Genomic DNA, 26542 nt, shown 5'->3' with positions numbered 1-26542 from the left:
AAGGAAAATTTAGATATGTGTATGTGCAGAATATAGTGCTACATGTATTTAGTCCACAAACCCGGAAGTGTACATTTAAGGAGATCTGCCCGGTCGTGTCCTAGCGTTCTTGGTTAAACGAGAAAAACTGAAACTACACAGCAGGTATGGATAGTTGTGTATTGTTCCTCTCTCTGTTTATGTAAGGTAGTTACTTTCGTAGCATGTCATGTCTCAAGGTATAAAACGAACTCCCAAAACGCGGACTGAGTTCTGTGCCCCCCTCCCCACAACAGAGTATAACCAAGGACGGTCCAGATATAGAAAGATCGGTAGAGTATATAATATTTTCATTTCTTAGCTATGCATTTGAGTAGACGAGTATTCAGGTAGGTTTGTTTTCTCATAACGATTTGAATTATGATTTTTAGTGGCCTATAATATTTCTACAACTTGTAATTATGAAAGATTTCACTGGTCTATACTGCATGACCCTATAGCTAAACCCAAGGCCTACCTATTCAGGTCACACAACAAGATTATGAACATCTATATATGAACTGTACCAAAGAATAAGAAGGTACATGTATATAACATTGATGTTGATTTCTGGTCTAATGTTGCAGCGCCTCCATGAGAACGCTGTGCAAACTGCAGGCAGGAGGCCAGCCCTTCTACCTGCTGACGAATGTGTTACAGAATGGCAGGGAAGGATTTCAGCTAACACTTTCTGACGGACTCACAGCCTGGACTGGACACGGTAAGTGACACTTTTCTAAAATACTAGATGTGCCACTGGTCTGAGCGTGTTCGGCTCAGACCCCGTTAAAGAGGTCTCGGGTTCGAATCCTGCCCAATGCTCTTAGTTATGTTCACCAAAGGAAAACATATTGTTTTGCTCTGTTTCCTTTTCTTCTTCTCCAAACATACAAGGTAAATGACCTGGACCAGACGTCTGTCACCATGGTAACTGGTGTTGGTTACATCATGTTGCAATTTCATAGCAAGAGGGATTTAGACTCCTGTCACCATATATATTAATGTACAATGTATTTGAGTAAGAACTACCAGAGCAGACCATATGCGAAGGTAAACATTATGCATTTGCTTTGCAAATGTTACCCTTCTAGTTTCTTTCTTAATATTTGTTGACAATTTGCAGTTGATGGAGATGATATGCATGAGATGGCTGTGGAGTCTGGGATGGAGTTTGAGACATTTGTTACGGAGAGTGTTCGGGCCCTGACCCGGGAGAACATGGGGGACATCACCTTCCACTACGCTGTGGAGATACAAGAGGAGGATGTCAGCTGCAGACAGGTATATGGACTTCTGGTGAACAATAATACTTTTGACCGCTAGCCTGTCTTACACAAGTTCTCGCTATCAGGGGATGATTGGGGCTGATCCTCCATGAGAGTTTGTGGCCATCATACAACTCCAAGTCTAACTCAAGAGAACCAATCCCAGAGCTACCATTAGTAATCTCCAAGCAGATCTATTGGTGCATGGCTGCAAAGACAGTATCAAATTGGCCAGGCAGTATCCATTTGCCTCAGATGGCCCATGGATGATAACTGCCTGGCCAATTTGATACTGCCTTTGTGGCCACCGAAAGATCTGCTTGGAGATTAAGCAATAGGAGCTCAGGATTCTCTTCCACTATGGGAAACGGTAACTTTTTATGCATAAATGAACAGGATTAAGATGTTTCTAACTTACATTTCTGTGCTGTTTTTTCTCATTTTAGTTCTCTTGGAAGAAGTATATTCCCTCAGAAAAAGTCAGGGTAAGTATTAGTACCATTGTGTACCTCTCAAAATATTCTATCTTGCTTGTACACAAAAAATGTAGATCTTAATATAATCCCTACAGTTGTTTAGAGAAAAGTTTAACTGTTACAGTAGAATGTGTGAATGTGCAGAAATAACCTTTTTGACATTTTCAGCTGCAGACAATTTGATGCTGTGGAGATCATCATCAGTAAAGATTAAGAAGTAGATGTGGTAACTAACAGGTCTCATTATCTAGTTATTTTGTTGTTGTTTGTTTCTCATTTGTCTACAGTGCTAGTACGGTTAAAGCAAATTTTGAAACTTCTCCCTACTACCTGACATGACAGTCAATTTACAAATTTGATGCCAAAAATCCATATTAGTTGGCAGAGGGTTAAACAAACTCCTAGTCATGGAAACCCACTCTGAGACATACATTGTGAATTGTGAAAGTTTTACAATGGTTTTATTTTTGTGGTTTTGCAGTGACCCTTTTGACTTAAATTCGTGACACTGCAAATACATCTTCCTTGTATGTAACATATACTGTACTACAGAAATGTTTCAATTGTGACCAGGAAGACCACCCTGTCACTCCTACTGCTAAGTTTTAATAACCCCTTGTCCTGCGGAGCCCAACAATTGTTGTTCTGCACATACAGTACCATCTATATAACACCCTGTATACATGTAGGTACGATTTGGGGGTATTTCTCATGCAACGCATCACACCACAGCGAAATGCAACAAATGCGGAAGTAACTATGCCACTGCAGGGCAAAAAAAAATTGGGGGTCTATGATCTAATTAAGACATGAAATTATTGAAACATATTGTGCCAGGAATGCCAGCAGGACAAGGATTAAGACTTACAGTTAATCGTTTGCAAAAGACGTACTAGTCCTATTCAGAAGTTTGTTTCCTTAAAGTTATCTGTTATGATTTTGGACAGTTTCAGCCAGCTACAGTGACGATTATTAATAGACTATTACGGTAGCAGCTAAATGTTGTTGTTTACCTGTTTGTTGTTTGTTACAGTTCCAGTTGGGCAGTATAAAACTGCGTGAGGCGGTGACCCCTGTAGAGGTCATGCAGCAGATATTTGACCACGCCCTGGGGAGGGCGGAGGAACTAAAACGGACCATCTCAGACGTACAGAAGGAGAAGGACAGACTGTCAGGGGAGAGAGCCAAGGCACTGGAGGTGGGATCAGGGTGGTTAATAATCCACTTTATGTCATACCTTGGCCGCAATAACGTTCAATACAGGTGTTCCAGCCCATGTGATAACCGGTACGGCCCAGGGTTCTCTTTTCTTATCACACGGCTTCCAAATGTTCCATAGAATAATTCAAATGCGTATCGCAGGCACCGAGTGTGCCACTTTCGAACACTGAATTCAGATGTTGGAATTGATACCGTTACACTTTTTGTTTAGATAAAGTTACACCAAATTTGGGCACATTTCTCATTGAAATGTCTGTTTTCTCAGGTGGGTATGACTCTAGGTACATTTTACTCCAAAACCCTCCAAAATCTCTGCTACAAAATGAAGAAAACATTGCCATTGGGCATCATCAAGTGTCGGCCTCCATGTTACAATGTATATGGACAACGTTTTGCCCAAACAACATGGGGTAAGGTCCGGACTTACGAGTCCAGAACTGAACCTAAACCTCTAGAGAAATCTATCTCTCTGTCCCTCAGTTTACAATTATACTGACTGTTCAAAGTGTGTGACAAGCTATTTTTCGTAGTTGAAAGATTTCTTACCTGTACTGTTGATGTAGCGGCTGGAAAAGTATGTGGCACAGAAGGAAGAGATGGAGCGAGATCTGTACGCCAAGTTTGTTGTCGTTGTCAACGACAAGAAGGCCAAAATCCGCCAGTTGAAAGACGAGTTGGCTCAAGCACGAGAAATGGCAGCTACACAATCATCCAGGTACAGACTAGGTTTCTACAGTTTCAGTAAGGTCTTGTACATTTCTCCAGTTGTTGTCATCCAATGATTTGAATTGCTAAATATTATTAATTTTGAATTGAACTCCCACAATATCTATTGTATCCATGAATAGTTTCATCAGGTTGGTAAGACACTGAGTGAAGAAACGTCAGCTGAACAAAAGACGTGGTTATGTAAAAAAGAGTCTCTTCACTAAATATCTATTGTATATTTTAGATTTTAAAGTGTATTTTTCAAAGTTAATTCTATCCAGAAAAAGTTCAAAATCTTTGCATTTCAATTGTTTCATTTTCTGTTTGACTACAAGTAGAAAAGTCAGCTACATGCATTTTGGTTGTAGATTTCAAAACACAAAGGAATGTTGTCAAGTACATTTTACCCCAAAATAGTTTACAACCTCTTTGCAGTACTTTCTTTTAATTTAATACACCCAAAAGCAGTCACTCAAGCAACTGGATATGATTTTGGAAATCTCTTTTTGGCGTATCTTATTACCAAGATGTGCAACCTTTATCAACGCCTTTCTTTTAATAGCTTTAATCTTTTTGGTTTGACTCCAAGTAGAAAAGTCAGCCAGACCACAAAACAAGATGACCCTTCAGGATCAGAAGACAACGACACAGACAATAATCCTGACAGCGAAGACAACGACGACGATGATGATGGAGACACAACCGACGAGGAACGACCCAGAAGGAAGGTGTGGCGGAATGTGGGAGCGGGAGGGGGGCATCTCGACCTTGAACTGGGAGGAGAAGACAACGATGGGGCTGACCTTGAACCTGCTGCTAAGAGGTGAAATTTGACCTTTGACTTTCACCATTTTTGTGTTCTGTGTAAAACACATAATATATTGTGCATTATAAGCACTTCGGCAGAACATCTCATATAAGGTGGTATTCGCGCACTCTGTCTGTAGTTTCCAAATGTTATGTCACAAAAAATATTGTCTGCAGCAGGCAAAATTCTGATGCAACGTTGACCAAAAATCCAACGAAAACCTAGACGAAAATCCAACTAAAAAATGGAGGCACAGTACGTTCTGCCGACATGCAACCCACTTGTCTGTTCCATGCACCATCTGTATTATAGCCAGCATAACTGACCTTTAGCATAGCTTCATAGCACAAAATTATGCATGGGCTTCTTACAACAATCATATATCTTAATTATCTTAATGACAGGAGGAGGAGAAGAGAGCCAGCTCCAAGAAAAGACAAGGCAGTTTCCAGGCCAACCATTCCAAAGGGAACTTCATCACAGAGAAGCCTGTAAGTACTAATACCAGTACGAGTAGTAGTTAGTAGTTAATATACGATCTGCTGTGTTAATTCTTACTCAACATATTCACATACATGGTGATAGGAGTCTAACTCCCTCCTGCTATAAAATTGCAACATGATGTAACCCAACACTAGTTACCATGGTGACAGACAATCTGGTTCAGGTCATTGACCTTATTGGTTTGGAGAAGAAGAGGAAGAAGAGGAAACTGGGCAAAAGCAATATGTTTTCCTTCGGTAAACATAAAGTGTTATGTACCAGTAGATGCAATACTTTGTACTCTGTACAATTGTTGTGCAATAGTCATTTAATTCTATTACATTTTCAGGTCTGGGGACAGGACCTCTCCCTCAGGAGTTCCCAGAATTCCCAGCCGCCAATCATCCGGCAGATCCAACAGGTCAGGTGACCTTGACCCTGATGACCTTTTCGATGAACTGTAAACTTTGACCTTTCCTTGAATCTGTTGTTTTTTTTGCATGAACTGTTATAGGTATTCCGTACTTCACATGAAATTTGAAAAAAAAATGTTGAAGGGTAACCATAGCGTAGAAAGAAAAAAAAGATAAATTGCATTATGCATCTAAATTCCATGGACCAAAATCAAATTCTGATTAACTGTACTTAATTTGTTGTCACTGTAGTGTACAAGCCATTCAATGAAATATATAGTCCGTGAGGCATTTAAGACTTTTATACAAATATGTAGTTTACAAACAGAACTTTGCAAGTAAATTTATAAAAGTAGAATATAGGATGTAATGTTGCAATTGTTAATAAACTGTAAACAGTGACAGTAAAATTGTTGAATGTCACCAATGTTGGAATGTCATAAAATATTCGCATAACATATGTAATGGGAATGAAATATGAACTATTTGAAAAATGTTACATTTTGAAACCATTTATTACCCAAAACATGTACAGGTCCGATATGTGTAGTATACTTCATGTAGGATATGCTGTCATTGTAGGATACTCAACATAGAATAGAAACTCTTGACTGAAATAAATGAAATGTATGATTTTTGTAATGGATGTATCTTTATTTCAATGCTAGTACATTTGTGTTTGTATTTTTCCATGTAAAACCATGAAAACATTGAGCAAAACAAAAGTTGCACTTTGATACAATTAGGAGCTTTGCAACCAACTGCACAAAATGATTTGTTACACCTAGTCTTTGCACATTATGATTCCCCCTACTGCACTTGGTGGCAGCAAATTCTAGAAAAAAAATGTGTTTTTGAACACCTCAATCCCTTGTTGATAACACCAGTACTTGGTATTGTCTGTGTTATGGACTGATGACAATGTAGTGTGACAGCATTTGTTGGATAACTTCTGCTGAAATTCTAAAACATATTTGAAAAAAAGGAGATAATCCCTACCTAGTGGCCCTAATTTTTTAGGACTAAAACTGAAAACACAACATTAAGATTCCTAGGCCTGATTGAGACACTTATTGCAAAGACATGGGGAGAGATGTTCTGCATTTGCTGGCGAATGTTGGCTTTCCTGAATTGCCTGTGTTACGGGGTGATGACGATGTATTGTGACTGCTGTCTGCGCTGTGCCAGGAGACAGCAGCTGCAGCAACAGCAGATGCACAGCACGATCCCGCCGAAGAACAGCACAAATGCCACCACAATAACTGCAATGATCCAGCCCCTGTAAGGAACAAGGAAAATGAAAGTCACACATTTGTAGGTACTCACATCAAGAACGAGGCAATCAGAGATAGCAGACTTCACCCCCTTAAAAGTGAAGTCGAGCTCCTTTAGATGATACAAAATTGGAGTAGAGTCACATACTTGCATGCACACACAAACACATGGACACACACATGCACGGATACACACACATACACATACACTGACACACACACAAACACACTGACACACACACATGCACACAAGGACACACACACACACAGACACACACTGACACACACACACACCAATGCAAACACAAAAAAGATAAATGCGAACACAAACGTACACACACACACAAACAAAATACATTTAACACATAGGTAAATATGCCTGTCCTTGGTGCTGAACGCCATCCATCCATCCATTCACATATACACACACTATTCAAATACCTAGAATGGGAAAACTTGATAACCAAGATATACTTGAGCATAAGATAGAAGTTGTGTGCCTCCTACTACTTCCCATGACCTTACTTTTTTTGAGACTATAAGCAGTCAGGCTTCTGGCATGATTTTGCAAATAAAGAGGGCCTAAATGGGTGGGGGGGGGGGGGCATGGATTACGAATTATGTTATTTACTTACAGTTACGCATTATGACTAATGTACTCGTTACGATGATTTGGGGCGGCTACCTACGTATTACGAAGACTAAAAAGGGCCTGATTACGCCTTACGAAAAATGACATACAGGCCCTCAATAAAGTCTACTCACGCTAGTCCAGCGAGTATGTCTCCAGGGTCGCAGCAGTATGTCGACGGGGTGCGGGTGGAGTCGTAGCAGCAGGCGGTGGCGTTAGGCGAGTCTCCCGGCTGAGGACAGAACGGCGGGTACGGCGGGTCGTGGTCAGCCGGGCACGTGAACTGGGCTAGTGTCCCTGCTGGGGAACAAAATATGATTATATGTTTAAAGTTAAAACTTTTGGTCCAACACAAAAAGTTCTCTCACCTAGAGCTTTCGACCAGTCACTCTGGTCTTCCTAAGTAGACTGACCCAGTGAGGCTTGTCACGTGGCTTCTTTGAAGTGTGACGTCAACACTGGGTCAAAGGTAGACGATATCGGCCCCCGTCGCGGTTAAGTGAAGGGTGGTGGGCCTTGATTATATGATTACGTTTACCTTCGCTGTGCGCTGAAGGAAAACATATTGTTTTTGCTCAGTTCCATCTTCTTCCTCCTCTTCGACTTCCGTTCAAAACAAATAAGGTCAATGACCTGGACCAGACGTCTGTCACCCTGTGGTATTGGGTTACATTATGTAGCAGAACAGAGCTGTAGTAGTTTGCTGGGCTAGACCAGGTGAAGGCCGGTAAGCATCATGCACAGTTTTAGATCTTCCTACTAGTGAAAAAAAGGAAATATAGGGTGCTATCTCATTATTTTACTAGTAAGAGAATGAAAAATCTCTAAGAATTTGGGGAAATAATGTGATGCCTTTTTGACAATAGTTATCACAGTAAAATTATTAGTTATCACGGTTTTCAACTGAAATACAATGTACATGTACTTTTTTGTGTACAGAGGTCATGCGAGGACGTATGCAAATTAGACTTCGCTACCATGTGACGTCGTGACGTCAAAACAAATTAAACACCCGCACCTTACGTTTAGCTTTGGATAACTTAACTGAATAACAAGTTTTTGTCGAGATGTCATGATATTTCTTAATTAACTTAAAGGAGAAAAATGACCATATTAGTAATACTAACACTGAATCACCATTATACGTTGAAAAGTTGGTAAACATATCCTTTGGGACACTGAACTAGTACATTTTTATGTACTGTCTTCTATCTTTTTTATACGAGTAGACACGCTATCCTCACTCGCCATATTGGTTTTAACTCAAAATTACATTCTTAAATTTATGCTGTACGGAAATTATATAGTGGTATTCTTTTCCTAGAAAATTGAGTAGAACGATTATTCGCAAGCGGTATGCAAGCCTTCTAGGTAGAAGAACTTTATTGCACGACAATTGCACAAGGTACAATGTATGGCAAACTACATTAAGAGAGTATCAAACAATAAAATAAATGTTTGATAAGACCTAATGTCGAAGAAAACCTAACATATCTTAATTATTCAAACAGTAAGGGCTAGCACAAGTCTTTGCTAAAGTGTTACAGTCGAGTGGGCTAATCACAAGTACAAGTAAAGCTTGCAAAGCATGCATGTTGCTTGCTATCCTTAGGATGGACAACGAGTAGCAAATTTAGTTCTAACAGGTTTGCGGAAACATTGTTGTGTACTTACCGTACATCATAGCGAAGGGAACTAAGAGGAACAGGAACTGGGCCATGCTTGTTCTCGCCATTTCTTCTTCCCAAAGTGTTGTCACGAGTGCCGCGAGTCAGGGAACGAAGGCGGGAAAAGTGTCCTAAAATCGCGTCTGTCCGCAGTTTTATACTGACACGCCTCCTCTATAGGTTGTTGACTCGGTAGGTACAAAGTTTCAAACCGCCAACGCAATGTGCACGTAGCTTCCGGTGCAAAGTCGAAAACACTTCTCTTTTTTATAGGGAGCAGTCGTTATGTACCTAGCCTGGGTGCCATCCCCAGTAGTATATTCGCCAGCTCTATAACTAGTTATAGAGCTGGCGAATATACTACTGGGGATGGCACCCAGGCTATTATGTACCAGCATAAAAATGTCGAAAATGTACGGATTGAGTTTTAGACTAATGCCACTATGTAAGTATGGAATGTCGATATTTTTGTTTAGCATAGCATGGGAAGATGTAAGAAAATGATAAATATGTTGTTCAAAGTTAGTCCTCGCTTTCCTAATGTACAATGTATGGTTATTAATTTATTGGCTGTTCAGCACGCAAAACTGTAGCTGCCCAACTAGCCTGTGGCTATTGTAAAAGGCTAGCCCTGCTGACAAACATTACAATGGATCATCTGAGGTTGCAGAAACCCCTCAACAGAGACGGGGGGCGCCACAGACTTTCGGCAACCTATGATCCACTGCTTACGGAGTCACGTGTGTTATCTGCGTGACGTCACGAAAGCGGTGGATAGCTCATTCCTTGACAAAGACTGGAGTTGTACAGAAATTTGGGTCCAATTTCTTGCGTTGGAAATTACAGTTTAAACTTGCTGCATAATGACTTCTACCAACACAGATGAACTTTCAAGATAACATTACAATGGAGTTTGACATGAACACTATAACAGTTTATAATATTATTCTGAATCTGAGTACGTAAAAAGCCTCGTGTAAAAGAACTAAGAACCGTTTATGATAGAGCGGCACCGGTCCTGGCAAGCACGCATGCACACCTCAGTATGGTTAACGAATCGTCCCTGAAGTTCACACACCTGGATGCCCCCATCTCACCTGTAGTTACCTGTACTAAGTTATCATGTGATGGAGGGGAGGGGCAGTGGCACGTGGAGTCGGTGACCTTAAGTATACCTTAAGTACCGGAAGTCTTCTGCACTTGCATTGTTAAGGCAGAGCTCCGGAAGGGAGGGGTGTTTGTATTAGTTCTTGTAAGAAAAATTTGGGAAAAATAACCCCACGTGCACGCCTACATTTTAAGATTTTGACTCAATCATTGTACAAATGGTTTTGATTCAGAGGGAACATCACATATACACAGCCAACATCACATATCATTGCATCAAAGTAAGAAACAAAACATTAAATCTGAGCCTTTTCTTGTCTCCAGCTCTCTTCATAGTTATCTGCCATCTACCTTCCGGCATGGCAACAGGCATCTTTGCCCATTTTTAGCATGTTGACCACTGTTAGAAGGAAACAAAATTTCTTGCTTATTTTTTTCAAAATCAGGCGAAAATTAATGCGCGTGCTGATGTCAGCCATAAAAATTACTTTCTGTGGCCTAAAAAAGAAACCCCAATAAACTATGAACTCTGTTTCACATGACTTTTATTTCTCGTTGACCAGCCCGGTTTTCTCGCCCTGGTTCTGCGCGTTGGCCCCCTGAGCGTTCCTGTTCCTACAGCACTTGATCCACACCGCTACAGCCGCCACCACGAACACAAGGGACACCACGATGGCACCTATCCCCCATGGACTGCAAGAAACATAAAAAAAAATATTAGCATGAAATTTTTTTTTTATTACCACATTTCATGACTGGACATGGTGACAGCACACTTAAGTGTTATCAACTTATTTTATACCGTCACCAACGCAGATGACAAATACGGAACAGGACAATACTAGTACTCATCTTCACTTGAGGAAAGTCGTGTAAAGTGCCTTTTCCAAGGGCACACGATCGGTGACATGTCAGGACTCGAACCCGGGACCTCAGGGTTCCGAGTCGAGTACTCTGCCGCTTCGCCACACGACCCCACATGAAAGTTCATCTGTGTTGGTACAAGTCATTATGAAACGTCCAACACTTAGACTACAGAAACCTTCCCTGAACAGAGACGGGGGGCGACACAAGTTATCTGGCACGTATGACCCGCTACTACGGTCACGTGTCTCTGACGTTACGTTCCAAGAGTAGACGGGTCCATTCCGTGAACAAGATTGATGGAGTCAACCGAAAAAAATTGGTATAAGTCCCATTCCTGTAGTCCGTAAGTGTTGGAAGTTAAAGCTTAGTCTTTATTTCATTAAAAGATATTCTTTTAAAATTTTTGAATACAATAATCATAAATTTCATAATACAACATAACTTTCATGAGATTAAAGGTAAACTCAAGAATTAACTCACGGAATTCCTCCTCTTTCTTCTCTCTTTTTCTTGCCTCTACCTTGTCTTAAAGGACCCGCAAATGCCCCTGCAAGACGACAAAAAATCAGCCTTGTTTCAGAAAGTACAATGTACTTCCATTTGTTAAAATACCATGTAGTCATCACAAATCATCAGAAAAGGCACAATTCTCGTGAAATATATTGGAAGAAATGTTTGCGTACCTTCTATCAACAACAAGGCGGTCAAGACAACGATGAAAATGAGTCTCGCCAGTCGAAAAACTTCCCGCATTGTGCCCGGTGGTATCCTCGCGACACCTGGCGACTTTGTGTTGAACTGTTACCGCTTCTTCCGGCCCTGAATGGTGAACATCAAGACTGTATATTTCACCACAGCACGCCAAACCGGTTACGTGGATTGTAAACTTGCCCCCTACGTTTGGTAGGTCGAACAAACCGCTACGTTCAGAACACTCGAACGTTCGAACACTCGAACTTCCAAACGTTCGAAATATAATCTCCAGAGCGCAAATCTTGATATAGCTAATATTAATATGTAACTATAAAATATTGTATGGTACGCTGCAGTTTGTAAGGAAGCTGCTAGGGCGATTCTTCCAAGTCATGAAAACTCCTTAGCATCTCTAGACCTCTTATCATTTTTTCCTTGATCTACAAAGCTCTACCTACCAAGATAGTCAATATAAGAAATAAGAAGAAAATGGTTCTTTTGTAAATAACTTTTTTGGACAAAATAAATGCCCATGTCATTCGAAAGCTGTCTTTTGTAACCTGTCTAACCCAAGAACGATATGATTCAAATTCAGCCCAAAAAGTATATGTAAACAGGGCAATGTGCTGCAACTGTAACGAATTGAGTTAATTTACTATTCTTACTAAACATGGCTGCTTAAATTTCTCTCGATTTGAGTGACCCTTGCCCTTTGAAATCTTCAATGACTCCTTGACGTCATCACACGTTTGAGAAAGTTGTCCAGACATACCTAAAAGCCACGATGGAGATGCACACAGCAACTCACAAGTCGGACACCGAGCGACACACCAGAAAAAAGGTCGCGTACGTCGCAGTTCTTGTGCTTGTCATCATCCTCATATCCGTCATCGTGGCGAGCTTGGTGCATCGGAAGATCCTAGCCGATTCCTCGGGGGGAGACGCTCCCTGGCACCGCCCGCGCCTGCCCAAGTCCCTCGCTCCTTACCACTACCGTCTGGAGCTGAAGCCTAACTTGGAAGACTCAGTGTTCACGGGAACGGTTGAAATCAGCCTCCATTGTTTAGCTCCCACGAGATATATTGTTCTCCACGCCAACCTGTTGAACATCACTGAAGGCTCGGTATTCTTAAAGTCGCTACGGGGGGAGATTTTGACCCTCAGGGACTGGTTTCTTTATCCCAAGAACGAATTCTTGGTCTTGGAGTCGAAGACGTCGTTGGAAACGGGCAGGAGATACGTGATTGGGATGAAATTCCAAGGAAAACTTCTTGAAGACATGAGAGGTTTTTACCGGAGTTTCTACTCGGCTAACAGCACTCACAACGATAGACGGTACGTACAGAAGCGTTTTAGTCTTTCTGTCAGTTCTTTTTCTTTTCTACGTTTCTCTTGTATTGACACAACAACAAAAGCCTCAACGGCTTTCAACGCTTGTCTTGTTTGCAAGAGTATATATTTTGTTGCGCTGCGGCCAAAATAAATGACGACATTTCAAGCTTTTCAAAGCCATGACCCCAAAAAAACTCGCTACACATAAATGCATTCAGTGCAGTTTTTAGGGCTTGGAAACCATACTAAAGCTAAGTTGAAACAACACTGTCCCAATGTATATCGACTTTTATGGAGCAAAAATGCGCCAAATTCTGACGAAAAACGGTTACTGGAAGGACGTCCTGGATTGATTTTTTGGGTACCACGCAGAAAATAAAGGACTAATCTTGGGGCTTGTTTCTGCAGTTAAATTCCTAAAGTATGATTCTATGAAACATTGATTCAACTGTGCTAATGTGGGATAGTATATATGTCAATATCATACAGATTGACTTCAGAATATTTCCAGTTTTGCCGCCCTGAAATTGTATTGGATGCCTTAAAAAAGGAATTATGTCTGTAATAACTGTACATGTAACAAAGGGAAGAATTTTTCTAAAATTTGTTTACAAACGATATCTGTTTTTCTATACATTACATAATTGTTTCCGCTGAGATGAAAGGATATTGTTTGTGTATATTGTCGTTTTGTGGATGGTCCCTAAGGAAGTATGTCTGTCGTGCCTCAAGCTACTATGACCCCGTGACCTTAGTGAACTCCTTAAGACAGATAGAGTACTACTTAAGACAAGACGTACCTTCTTCCGGTAAAGAACTCACGATAAGACAACCACACTCGAAGAGAAGAATATTTGATAATAAAATCTAAAAAGAATACTATTCGTCAGTCGCTTTATCCGGTAGCTACTAGTGCTTATTCTTATAATCTGTTCAAAGAATGGCTTTTATTTTGAGTCGGAAAAGATACTGTTTTTTTTATAAAGAAAAAAAAACAGAAATCGATCTATTGCTAATCATTTTTGGTCAGTAATCACTGATTCAGATCCATATGGACAATATCAGATAAAGTTAATATTTACAGAATTAATACGAGATATCAAAATCGGACGTTCCTGCTGCAGTACCAAGGAAAGTTGCCAGGGGTCCGAAACCTAATAATTTTACCAAATTTCATCCATAGCTTCTAATGTTATTGTACTAAACCACATCGAAACAAACACCCATCCATCCATCTATCCAAACAAATGCAACAAAACCATAAAAAAATTATGGTGCTCAAGTATGGTGCTCAATACTTTGTTATTAATTGTAAACTGTACATTTTTAAAAACAGAGCAAGCTAGCAACTCTTCAAGGATACTTAGCTTACGTTGAATATTATCATAAACTAGAATATACAACTGCGCTAAACCTTGGAAAATTAGATAAATATATGATCAAGTGGGGTTCTCTATGCTATGAACTGTTAGACTAGATACTGTTGCAAATTGTCTTCTGATTTTTGCGTTTGATTATTGGTTCACTTGTCTTGTATGATTATTTCTTTGTGTTGGAAAATACAAATAAACATTCAATAAAAAACATAAAACATTTTGTAGGCGAAGGAAACATGCATATATGCCTTGCCCTAGAGGACTACTATTTAGGGAAAAGATGTCCGTAGTCTCTTGGCATTCCTTCACACCATTGTTGAAGAAAGGTTGATGTTTAGAAGCTGTCCCTGTCTTATACTACAGGATGCGATGTTTGTGTAAAACGTCATTACAACCGTGATGAAGGGCTTGAGAGGGATGGACTTGGTGATGGGTAGCTAAGGGATGGTCTCTCAGCTTCCTGTGTCACCTCTAAACAAAGTCATTTCTTAAGGGTTTTCCGTCTACTCTTCATCTCGCTAAAATGATTTTCATTACGTACAAGTTATTATGTTTACCGAAGGAAAACATATTGTTTTTGCTACGTTTCCTCTTCTTCTCCAAACCAAAAAGGTCAATGACCTGAACCAGACGTCTGTCACCATGGTAACTAGTGTTGGGTTACATGTTGCAATTTTATAGCAGGAGGGATTTAGACTCCTGTCACCGTATATATGAATGTGTTTGAGTAAAAAGTAACTTTTTTTAAGACACTATTAAGTTTTTTTTCAGACACTATTCTTCCTACATTCTGTCCCGTCTTCTCCGCCTCTTTTAAAAACACGTGTTCCATTCCATGCGAAGCATAGGGGTTGCGCCCATCTCCATTTCTGTAGCCCTTGGGCCACGCAGTTGTGCATGCACTACGACAGGGGGATAGCCTGCTGGTAGTGTTGTGTGTTTGACCGCCCCGTACTCTTTCCCAGTATCTTAGGTTGCGTGTGAATGTTGGCACTCTAAAAATGCATTACTCACTACATGTGTCTTGTACGTTTCAGGTATTTAGCTGTCTCCCAGTTTGCCCCGATGGACGCCCGGAAGGCATTCCCGTGTTTCGACGAACCCGCCATGAAAGCCACGTTTGACGTCACTCTAGTCCACCAATCAGAGTACACGGCTCTTTCCAACATGCCAATACGGTGAGTCTAATGTTAATGTAGTACTAAGTACGTAGCTACAGTTAAAAAGATTCTAAAACAACCTAAAGATGTTACAGTTGATTAAATTAAGAATGCCTGTAAGATAAAACAACTTAACAACAATGAACCGCGACGGGGGCCGACATCGTCTACCAGATACCAGTGTTGACGTCACACTTAAAATGCCACGTGACAATCCTCACTGGGTCAGTCTACTGAGGAAGACCAGAGTGACTGTTTGAAAGCTCTAGGTGAGAGAACTTTTTGTGTTGGATCTAAAGTTTTAACTCCAAACATGTAACTACCAACACGGATGAACTTTCATGATAACTTAACAAGGTTATATTTAAAGAAAGTTACTGGTTTTATTTTTGCTAAATTTCGATTGTTTCCATGGTTACCCCCAATCAGCCAATCAGAAGTGAGATCGGAAGGCTGGGTGGCAGACCACTTCTACACCACACTGCGCATGCCTACCTATCTTCTGGCCTTCGTCATTGCTGACTTCGGCTATAAGGAGGGCGTCACTGGTATCCATGGCAACATTACGGTAAACAACAACAACAACATCATACTTTTCGATATCCTATATTATTGTTCCGCGTTGTACATCTCGCCAATATCAGTAATAACGATATGTAATGATACAAGAAAATTACATAAATTTCTTGCTTAAAAAGGGCTGCTGGGGTGTTCAGGCAGGCTGTGTCTTCGGGGCTCTAATAGCTTCCCCCGCCCAGTACAACAGGCCGACCCGGTAGGAGTGTTACGATAACAGAGATGACATGCTTGGAGATTTGATTTGCCCCAACACGTGGAGGGCTAATCAATCTCTCGTGAAATACCCACCGGGAAACCTAGCTCAGGCGGGCGGGAAAGAACTCATGCGACCCCGATGAAAACCCACCCCTATCACGTAAGACTGGATGCCAGGCTAGATTGTGTTGGAGAAGATGTGTTTTGCCACCGTACGTTTAAAACTTGTCCCTCCCGCCCAGCTCCGCGTGTGGGCCCGAGGAAACGCCGTGACTGCCGGGGAGGTAGACTACGCGCTCGGCGTCGCCAGGCGAGTTCTCACGTATTACGAGAACAGCTTCGGGATTTCCTATCCACTGCCAAAACTAGGTAAGTTCTTTCACATCTTGACTTGCGCATGCAGAATGCCAAAATCAAACGAAAAAGACGAAAATGTAAAGAAATGAATTTGAAGACCATACTCTGTGTCATTTGTTCAACCTTCATGACCATGTAGATTTCATAATGAAAGCAACTTTGCCAAACTTTTTTTTCGCACGCTCGCATCAGTTTAGGCGTTCCCAGAAGATGTCATCCATATAATCAAATCAACATGGCCTAAGCTTCAGAAACTGCCAATGAAATGTTTCATACCTGAAGGCATCAGCCGCCTCTCTTCTTTCCTCTCTGTACTCCAGACATCGTGGCCTCCCCTCAGATGCGCGTCCCCGCCATGGAGAATTGGGGTCTCGTAGTTTCTCACGAGAACAGGATGCTCTACGCACCGAAACTCTCGCCTGTGTGGAAGAAAGAAGAAGTGGCGTCCATGATCGCACATGAGCTGGCTCACATGGTGACTTGTTCACTCACTCACTCACTCTCACTCACTCACTCACTCACTCACTCACTCACTCACTCACTCACTCACTCACTCACTCACTCACTCACTCACACACTCACTCACTCACCCACTCACTGACACACTCAAACACTCACTCATTCATTCATTCATTCATTCAACCATGTAGCCATCCATCCATCCATCCATCCATCCATCCATCCATCCATCCATCCATCCATCCATCCATCCATCCATCCATCCATCCATCCATCCATCCATCCATCCATCCATAACTAACGCATGTATCTACCGAGCCACCAGATAAATTACAGATCGTTTCCTCTCCGTATACTACTTACTTCCATGTGAGATGACAATGACCTGACTGGTTGTGACCTGACCCCTCGTACCCAGTTAAACTTGACTCGTCATAACACATCTGCTGCTGATAACTAATACATGCGGCTACCGAGCCACCAGCCAAATAATAGATAGATACATCTCTGTATACTACTTACTCTCATGTGAGATGACAATGACCTGACTAGCTATGACCTGCCCCCTCGTATATAGTCGTTAGGGAACCTGGTAACTAATGCATGTATCTACCTAGCCACCAGCCAAATGATATACAGTTTAGTCTCCGTATACTACTTACTTTCATGTGAGATGACAATGCTTCTGACTGGTTGTGCCTTAGTGGTTCGGGAACCTGGTGACGCCCGAGTGGTGGGGCGGGGTGTGGCTGAAGGAAGGCCTGGCGACGTGGGCCGCAGTCAGGGGAGTGGACGCTGCAGAACCGACATGGAGAGTGGTAGGTGACGTTTGAGTCGTCTCATGTATGCAAATTGCAAATCCTGATTTGCATACCTGTGATGGTTCAAATGATAATGTTAGTGCGTGGCATCGATCATCTTATATTGGAGTTCATCTGCTGTTGAATGGAATAATTGGTATTTTTCGTCACGATCTCTGTCAGAGTATAATTTACCTAGCCTCTACCTCTATTTGGCCAATTTCTACTCTTTCCAGCCGCTTTCCGAAGCCTGGTAGAGGCTATCATTTACCTACAAAATTTGGGTTGAAACACTTTCGTAAAGGGGTGCGATCACACCTTGTTTTTTTTCTCCCAGAAAGAGCGGTACTTCGTGCAGTCCCTCCACCAGATCCTCCCAGTGGACTCGTCCAGCCTGTCCCACCCCCTTCAGCTGACCGTGACAGGGCCGCAGGACGTGACGAGGGTCTACGATCAACTCTCCTACAAAAAGGCAATATAAAGAATATTTACCTCCATGAAAAATGGAGGTACTGTTTTTGGTATGTCTGTGTTAACATGTGGCGAGAGGAAGTCGAAAGTATAGATGTGTGTGTATGAATGGATGGCGTTCAGCACCAAGGACAGGCATATTTACCTAATATACGTATGTGTGAATGTATTTCGTTTGCACTTGACATACGGATCGCGCATTTGTGAGTGCCCTACAGTATTTTTCTTGTATAATCAACTGTTATTTACTGGTTTATTCATCATTATGATTTTTTTCCAGCAGGGCTCGTCTCTAATGAGGATGCTGAACACCATACTGGGCACGGCATTTAGGAAAGGGATTTTGGTAAGGAACGGGCCAGGAAATGATCCTAACAGCATGTTTGTGTAGAAAATGATTGTGCAACATGTTTTTTTTTCAGATTTGTGTAGGTCTGAAATTTTCTTCTAATTTTTCTAATTTGGTTACTTCTTTACTGTCTTTCTTCGCTTTTTGTTTATATACCAATTTTCCAGAAATATCTTCAAAAGTACAAATACTCCAACGCAGGGCAGAACGATCTTTGGGCGTGTCTAACCGAGGTGAGTTCTTATATCAAGTGTTTATTTTACTTCAAAGAAATTCCAAATGCTACTTGGAGAAAATGATGTCAACTTTTGACAACATCCAAAATGAACCCGATTGGGCGTCAGATTTGTCGAGTGATGATGGATGAAACACAACTCTTGCCTTTTTATTCAAGCGACTGCTCTACTTATACTTACATAAACATATTTAAAAATATGGTGTACTTATACTTACATAAACATATTTAAAAATATGGTGATCAGCCCCCAACTCTGTCCTGCCACTTGCTACATATAATGTAACCCAACACCACAGGGTGTCTGCTACAGCACCGGTTACCATGGTGACAGACGTCTGCTTTTTTTTGCAGGTGGTGCAAGAGGACGGGCGTACCGACGTGCAGGTGAAAGAGGTGATGGACACCTGGACGTTACAGATGGGCTTCCCTGTCGTCACGGTTACCAGGGACTACAGCAACGGCAGGGTCACGGCCACACAACGTCACTTCCTGTATGACCCGGAAGTGAATGTGCCGGATAGTCTGCGCAAGTGCGTATTCTTAACTCTTTATCACTTCTGTTCCCCTTATTCAGAATACATTTGCGTCAGCGTAAAAGTTCACTTTGGAAAAGCTGTTTGAGTTTGGTATCCTGTTTTGATATCAAAGATTTTAAGATATGGAGAATATTCAAATGTCATTTCTCTTTCCCATCCTCTCATTTAAGTTTACATATTCCATTGCAGTTATGTATGGCAAGTGCCACTGACCTTCATGTCACGTGAGAGCGGGAATACGTCACTTGGCAACGGGGATACGTCACGTGGTAACGGGACTGTGTCGATCCCTGGCATATTCTGGCTGAGGAAAAGAGAAGGTATTCCCCTAGCATCATCTATGTTTATTATGTTTACCGAAGAAAAGCATTGTTTTTGCTCTGTTTCCTCTTCTTCTTCTTCTCCAAACCAATAGGGTCAATGACCTGAACCAGACCGTCTGTCACCATGGTAACTAGTGTTGGGTTACATCATGTTGCAATTTTATAGCAGGAGGGATTTAGACTCCTGTCACCATATATATATATGAATGTGTTTGAGTAACTTAGACTTCACAGAGCAGACCATACGCGAAGGTAAACATCATGTATTTGCTTTGCAAATGCTACCTTTATAGTTCATTTTTGAACCTGTTTATTCTTTAACTAGCCCGGACAAAAAGGAATGGGGAGGGGGGAGTAACAAGTATTTAAAGAATGCATCAGATACTGTTCATCAAACAAGTACGTATCGTTTCTTTTTTATTGTTCAGAGGACTTCCGTCTCTCCGTCGATGCGAGTTCGAGGTTACTGGCAAACATCAACCAGACAGGCTACTACAGAGTCAACTATGACGTCAGAAACTGGCAACTTTTGGCGGAAGACCTAGACACAGTCACCTTTCAGGTAATGCCCAGCTCCGAGGTCAATATGGTGAGATAATCCCTAGATGGTCAGGTGCAATAACTACCGAATAAACCACCAAGTGAGCGGAGCGAACGAGGTGGTCTATGAGGTGGTTATCGCACCTGACAAGGGATTATATCACCATATACACCGAGGATAAGGTTATTCTAATAACCGACCACTTTTGAGGTTACGGACTGATAATCAATGGCAAATGGAGCCTTCTGATTGGTCGACGCCTTCTGGCTATTTGATAATATTCATTCATGTATTCATGAAGATTTACCACATTTGTGTAAGGATTGACATAACAGGTGACTATATATCACCTCTTCAATATGGCAACCCTGAGATCAGACTCCATATCATACGAACGTGTAAGAATAAACAGAGCAGTAGCTTGTTAGGCTAGACTATGTGAAGGTCAACATTATGCAGTTGCTTTGCAAGTGTTATCCTTCTACCTGAAAGTATATTTTTTCTTCTTTTCCAGAACATTCCGACTCAGAGCAGAGCAGGGCTCATAGATGATGCTTTCAATCTTGTTCGGTAAGTATGATCGCCAACTGGGTTTGCCATGTGTTGTATGTAACGTTACATCAACAAAACATCATAGCTTTTAAACCTCCTTGGTATGCGGTACTTTTTAAATCTCCAAGCAGCTCTTTGAGTGGCAGCAATATAATGAAAAGTTTATTGCAAATTCGTGCCCGGAGGCTAATTGCAAATTACAAAACAGAAAAGAGCAATGAAATAGAGTATAAAATAACTAAAGTCTACACGATAAAGGTAGCTGAAGGGTTGGGCTCTTCTGTTAACCATGGAAGACGTAATGTCCCACCTTTATCAAAATGGGAAGACAGTATCAAATTGGCCAGGCAGTATCCATTACAAACTTGGATGGCCAATTTGACCGTCCCCTGCCCTCGAATAAATCTGCTTGGAGATAATTTTCTTTTCAGGTCAGGGCATCTCGCTCCTGAAGTCGCGCTCAACCTCTCGCGATATCTGACGCGAGAGCGGGAGTACCTGCCGTGGCTGGCTGCCGAAAGGGCTTTCGGGTACTTGCACATGATGCTGGCTGACACCAAGAGCAGTTCGGATCTCAAGGTGAGTAGTGCACGTAGCAAATGGTTACACAAGAAAGTTTAAACTGAGCGTAAATAATTTCATCAGGATGGTAAATAATTGAATATGAAAGTTCTTTATTCCCGGTACCAGGGATATAATATTTAATCTAATGCTATTATCATGCTTTGTTGAAGATAACAGACGGTCATCGAAACGTCTGTTCTTGTAAACCAGTGGTTGTGAAGAGAGAACTTGTGATGTTTGCTGTTGGTTAATTTGCGCTTTTTTTCACCCAAGTGAATTTACCGTGGACTTGGCATATTATTTGCAGGATTACGTAAAAAGTCTGGTGACGCCTGTCTACCAGGAACTCGGATGGGAGAACACAGGAGATCACACTACAATGTAAGTTTATAATCTAACGTGTTTCGAGAGACTCTTGCATATCCATGGACTTGGCTGTAAGTCTTCCTCATATGTTCGCAAATATTTCTCTGTTGTTTAAAGTTAAAACTTTCGTTCCAACACAAAGAAATTTTCTCACCTAGAGCTTTCGATTGGTCACTCTGATCGTCTTCAATAGACTGACCCAATGAGACTTGTCACGTGGCTTCAACGTCTGTGGGACGTCAACACGATGAGAACAAATCTTTGTGTTGGAACGAATGTTTTAACTTTAAGCATATAACTACCACACAGATAAACTTTCAAAACATTGTCCCTCTTGTTTTTAATGTCCGTATATTCTATTATCTATTAACAGGTTGAACAGATTAACAGTGCTGTCGATGGCATGCAAATATGGACATCCAAGTTGTATCCAAGCAGCAAGGGAAAGAAGACATGATCTCGACAATGGCGGCAGGTAGGTGTGGGAACCTTGGTTGGAAAATTTTGGTTTCCTTTAATACAACTTCTTCGAATAGACAGTATAGTGTTTTGTATGTTTCTTTTTCTATTTTCTCTTATATTCATTTTTAAGCCAGTCAATTATTAAATGTAGCTGATTATTGTTTGGGGATTTTATTCTTAATAGCGTAGAGCCCAATCTGAAAGCAGTCATTCTGCAGTATGGCAGCGACCGCACGGGGGCCGGGTTGGTTGCCGCCATCTTGAACCGGTGAGTGCTCAATTATGAAACTTATTTTGACAGACACTTAAAATGTTCAAACTTCCGTATTTTCAGTAAGCAATTTCGTAGAAGGTACTCATTACATAATGGTTATCATTCAGCTGATCATCTCGTCTATAAAGAGCAAAAACAAACAAACAAACAAACAAACAAACAAACAAACAAACAAATAAACTAACTTTCTTATTTCTGTGCGGATTTCCAGGACCAGGAGTCTGGTGGATTCAGGTCTGTTCACGAAAGCAGACTTGCTGAAGAAGCTGACGACCTTAGTTAACACTAAAGAAGAGAAGAAACTGGTTTTCAACTTTCTTAAAAACAACTGGGACTACATGATGGAGGGGTAAGTGTAGTATAAGAACAGACATGCGGAAATACATAGTAGTTCCTTACAATTAGAACAGAAATATACGCATTTACCGAAAAGAGAATTGTTCAGACATATTATGTCATCCAGGAACTACGATGTAAATGAAAAACATATAAATTTGTTCATACATATTTCAAAAAGAGAGATCTTGTAGATATAGCTGTAGCACAGTAATGTAGCACTTGTTCTTTCTATCCTTGTACCTCAGTTATTTAACTTAAGTTAGTGCATTTGGCCCATGTAGGGCGTGAATATGCAATTAAGTTGCAATTAAGTTCATTGTAATTATTCGGTTTCTTTCCGTGAGTCCAATTTCTTGTGTTGAAAGTCGTTGACATTATATTATACAGCGATGCTCACAAGTTCCATATGATTTCTCTTCACATGTGTTCTGAAGCTCCTCGGCGCCTCCTGGGCTCATCTCCAAACTAACAGAGGAGTTCACCACGCACAAGGACTTACGGGAGGTATGGCAGTGCCAATGCCAAGCCATTAGATACAGTTAAACCTGTACTAGCGACCACTATCTTTTTACTAGTCTCTTAGATTGTTATTCTCATGAACTCAAGCATAATGGATAATGTTCATGGAGGCTAGCCTCTGCCAGGCGGCTAAAAAGAGTAGAAATTGGGTGCTAAAGAAGTACTGTAGGCACATTGTACTCCTCAAAGTTAGCGGGCAAACTCCCCTGGCATGTTATGTCTATTTGGTCAATTTCTACTCCTTCCAGCCACTTCCTAAGCCTGGCAGAGGCTATGGAGAGACCACCTGTCTACTTGTGCTGTGGCCATTTTCTTCAGTTCCCTTGTCCTTGAATAGTCACTACAGACAGGTTTTTCTATACATAATATCCATCTGCTTGTAGCTAAAGATTCGCCCAAAAGGTTAGATATCAAGTGAAAAGGCTAACACTCACGTGGATTGATTTGTGTTTCCCACAGTTTGAAGAATTCCTGACCCGCCATCCCAACATGTCGTCTGATTCTGACGTCACCAAGTCGCTGGAGCGGATCCGCCAAAACGTCCTGTGGAGAGACAGGAACGAGAACGCCGTCAGGGTCTGGCTGGAGCAGGAGAGACCTGGGAGAGGATGGGAGAGGATGAAAAGAAAGAAAAGAAACTGATTTCGATACAGCTTTAACTCCCGTTGGTTGTCACAGACAGACGCTATGTACAGTATTTACAAGTTCATTGTACCGGGGGAAAATTCCCGTAGCTCTTTTTGACAAGCACAATGAACAGTGGATCACAGGTTCAGTCCTAGGGACAGGGACTGCGACCATGTCCAGTAGCGTGCATGTCGGGTGAGCGACAACAGCCGGGATTCGAACTCCCAACCTCTTGGTCCAGGGGCAGCGTCGCTAACCACTGCACTATGCACGCTACTATAATAGGGGATAGGGGTTAGTTATCTTAGCCAGACCATCGTAGGCTCCCCGGTATCTTCACGGTGATGGGAGTGTCATTTGCCCGCCCAGGTCCATTGGCGCACGCCAGGGCATTTCACGGGCTCGTGAAAGATCGGCTGTCAGAAAAAAAGGTTCAGTGAGGCTGGGCCGGTATAATACTCATAAGCCTGTCCGTTGATGATGGTCACTGGGCTAGTCTTATCAACGATTGCAAACGGTAGATCTACCCTTTCTGACAATCCGTATTATCCGTATTGCCAAATACATTCCAGTCGTTATCGATCTGCCAACACTGGAATAAATTGGGACTTACCCAAATCCGAGGCGATGTAAAGTCTAGACACTAGGAACTGTGCAACAGATGCGTGTAAATCAATTCTTAATGTAGACGCCAAGGTTTCATAATATCCTTTGTATAGATACAGACTGTTACGTCTGTAAGTGTCTACTGTTTCCTTTTGTAGAAAGTTAAGCTACCATACCAATACTTTTTTGCACACGCATGTACTGTTGAGTTGCCATTATTACTCCGTGAAGGAGGTCAGGACCTCCGGACGGAGTGTTGTAATCGGCTGATTTTTCATGTTCGCAGTCAAAACACTGGGTTTTCTTTGTGTAATCGGCACGCAATTTTATACGCCGTCTGCGGGCATGCCCGTGTTGATGCACGAATGTGTATTTTTGCCGTTGCTGCTTTCGCGGTCAATGTAATATCGCAGACGCACCCCTACAATTACGAGGCGAATTGGAATGGTCCAGAAAAACGCGTTGTTTGGAATAGCAGTGGGGTTCAAATAAGTTCATGCAGATACGGGGTGGTTTTTATAAGTGGTTCCAGATGTTTTTGCCCATGGTTAAGAGATGCCAAGTTTTTTGGAAGATGTTCGCAGCCAAAACGCATTCTTCCGTACGTCGCATTTCTGTGTAATTTCGCATGTGGTGTTGCATTATGTCCGGGATGATGCACGTCTTTTTATTTTTACCGTAGCTGTTTTGATATTGGAGTAAATGCTTATTTTCGAAACATCCCCATTTCTTTGAAATGGTTTCGTCCGTTTATGCAACTGTTACTGCGCTAATGACGACCAGTCGCGCTGTCCTGATACACCGCGAATGTGCGAGTGTTCCCTGTAGACAGTCCCGGGAGTCATTTTTTTGCACATTCCAGGAGCCAAACCAAAATACGTTCATGAACCGAGTCCAAAAAACCGAAACGTGAAAATCGGATGATCGGACCTGATGTACATTTCTCTTTCTATAGATTGTACACACAATACACACATCTTTAGATAATCTGGCCATGGCAGGTTAAAAAAAAGTAACCCTGAATCATACTAGATTAGCGTAAATGCATGTTAATGCGTTCAAAACAAGAAAAAAATTGTTTCCGGGTATTAATCTCTTGAATCACGGCGCTGAATATTGACGCAAAAATATTTCGGGCATCGCGCGCCCTTCCCGCGTCACGTGTAGGCATCTCGCATCTCTGATTGGTTGTTGCGTCTTAAGATGACTGAGCCGACGCGCGTTTAAACAATTTTTCTTTGTTCGATTTATCACACTTCACAGAGAATTGTCGCCAATGGCTACTTCTTTTTGTTGCAATATATAATACTCCACGGAGAATTGTCACCTATGGCTTCTTGTTGCTATATTCAGAAAAGTGGGTGATCATACAAAACTTTTTGGACCCCTGTCTTATGCAATAAAGTATTGATTGTAAACAAAGTATAACACCACTGGCATATTTTGTGTACATGTACATGTACAGTTCACCGTTTGAATTTGAGCCAGCAGTTATCATTTCCTACTAGTATATCTAGAACCGTAGGGTATTATTTATGGACCAGGTACGATACTACTGGCATGTACAGTATGTGCAGTCCCACAGTTTGCAGCTGCAAGCTTTACATGTAATATCGTCTGACTTGTCCTTGATGACCTGACAGGTTTAATCAACCTCAGAAACACTAGTCTGGTATCAGGCCGTATTAAGTTCCGTCAGCCACATCCAAAAACCCGAAAACTAGTTACCATGGTAACAGACAGTCTGGTTCAGGTCATTGACCTTTTTAGTTTGGAGAAGAAGAGGAAACGTAGCAAAAACAATATGTTTAACGAATAAAAAACGGATCATTCTGTGACATTGAATTTTTTTGTAGGCAGTTTTAAACATTTAGTCAATTAAAAAA

The 26542-nt window shown here is 41.5% G+C and overlaps 3 protein-coding genes across 6 annotated transcripts; 2 read left to right on the top strand and 1 right to left on the bottom strand.

The window, feature by feature from the left end:
* Positions 1 to 61: 61 nt before the first annotated feature.
* Positions 62 to 5667, top strand: LOC109468553 (DNA repair protein XRCC4-like). 3 transcript variants are annotated; one of them, XM_019766796.1, is made up of 9 exons: positions 62 to 144; positions 606 to 739; positions 1142 to 1299; positions 1730 to 1768; positions 2793 to 2957; positions 3544 to 3695; positions 4281 to 4511; positions 4901 to 4987; positions 5329 to 5667. In XM_019766796.1, the coding sequence occupies exons 2-9, from the start codon at positions 613 to 615 to the stop codon at positions 5441 to 5443; spliced, it is 1074 nt and encodes a 357-aa protein (XP_019622355.1). In that variant the 5' UTR covers positions 62 to 144; positions 606 to 612; the 3' UTR covers positions 5444 to 5667. The 3 variants fall into 3 exon arrangements, with proteins under 3 accessions (XP_019622355.1, XP_019622353.1, XP_019622354.1); XM_019766794.1 differs by having other exon boundaries at positions 4278 to 4511; XM_019766795.1 differs by having other exon boundaries at positions 70 to 140; positions 4278 to 4511.
* Positions 5668 to 5888: 221 nt separating this feature from the next.
* Positions 5889 to 9142, bottom strand: LOC109468557. Of its 2 annotated transcripts, none has more exons than XM_019766801.1 (3): positions 8972 to 9142; positions 7432 to 7594; positions 5889 to 6671 (listed from the first exon to the last, which is right to left on the bottom strand). In XM_019766801.1, exons 1-3 carry the CDS (start codon positions 9030 to 9032, stop codon positions 6533 to 6535), a joined length of 363 nt encoding a protein of 120 aa, XP_019622360.1. In that variant the 5' UTR covers positions 9033 to 9142; the 3' UTR covers positions 5889 to 6532. The 2 variants fall into 2 exon arrangements, with proteins under 2 accessions (XP_019622360.1, XP_019622359.1); XM_019766800.1 differs by having other exon boundaries at positions 7432 to 7597; positions 8972 to 9141.
* A 3267-nt stretch (positions 9143 to 12409) lies between these two features.
* On the top strand, positions 12410 to 21682 carry LOC109468363 (thyrotropin-releasing hormone-degrading ectoenzyme-like). The gene is made up of 14 exons (XM_019766611.1): positions 12410 to 12966; positions 15377 to 15517; positions 15929 to 16056; positions 16951 to 17105; positions 17794 to 17907; positions 18227 to 18334; positions 18644 to 18706; positions 18877 to 18942; positions 19299 to 19477; positions 19673 to 19803; positions 20235 to 20368; positions 20862 to 20917; positions 21331 to 21478; positions 21674 to 21682. The coding sequence occupies exons 1-14, from the start codon at positions 12416 to 12418 to the stop codon at positions 21680 to 21682; spliced, it is 1983 nt and encodes a 660-aa protein (XP_019622170.1). The 5' UTR covers positions 12410 to 12415.
* The last annotated feature ends 4860 nt before the right edge of the window (positions 21683 to 26542 follow it).

The sequence above is a fragment of the Branchiostoma belcheri genome, unplaced genomic scaffold (assembly GCF_001625305.1).
Source record: "Branchiostoma belcheri isolate BF01 breed outbred unplaced genomic scaffold, Haploidv18h27 scaffold2, whole genome shotgun sequence".
Classification (NCBI taxonomy): domain Eukaryota; kingdom Metazoa; phylum Chordata; class Leptocardii; order Amphioxiformes; family Branchiostomatidae; genus Branchiostoma; species Branchiostoma belcheri.
Note: the sequence above shows the minus strand (reverse complement) of the source record. Positions and strands in the feature narration are given on the sequence as shown.

Excerpts from the sequence above, each read along its gene's own strand:
- LOC109468363 (XM_019766611.1), top strand. The coding sequence starts at position 12,416 with ATGGAGATGCACACAGCAACTCACAAGTCGGACACCGAGCGACACACC. Across the intron at positions 19,804-20,234 it reads CTGGCTGAGGAAAAGAGAAG|AGGACTTCCGTCTCTCCGTC; the intron begins GTATTCCCCTAG and ends TTTATTGTTCAG. Across the intron at positions 20,918-21,330 it reads GATGCTTTCAATCTTGTTCG|GTCAGGGCATCTCGCTCCTG; the intron begins GTAAGTATGATC and ends TTTTCTTTTCAG.
- LOC109468557 (XM_019766800.1), bottom strand. The coding sequence starts at position 9,032 with ATGGCGAGAACAAGCATGGCCCAGTTCCTGTTCCTCTTAGTTCCCTTC. Across the intron at positions 7,598-8,971 it reads TCCCTTCGCTATGATGTACG|CAGGGACACTAGCCCAGTTC; the intron begins GTAAGTACACAA and ends TTTGTTCCCCAG. Across the intron at positions 6,672-7,431 it reads GACATACTCGCTGGACTAGC|GGGCTGGATCATTGCAGTTA; the intron begins GTGAGTAGACTT and ends TGTTCCTTACAG.
- LOC109468553 (XM_019766794.1), top strand. The coding sequence starts at position 613 with ATGAGAACGCTGTGCAAACTGCAGGCAGGAGGCCAGCCCTTCTACCTG. Across the intron at positions 1,769-2,792 it reads TTCCCTCAGAAAAAGTCAGG|TTCCAGTTGGGCAGTATAAA; the intron begins GTAAGTATTAGT and ends TGTTTGTTACAG. Across the intron at positions 2,958-3,543 it reads AGAGAGCCAAGGCACTGGAG|CGGCTGGAAAAGTATGTGGC; the intron begins GTGGGATCAGGG and ends CTGTTGATGTAG.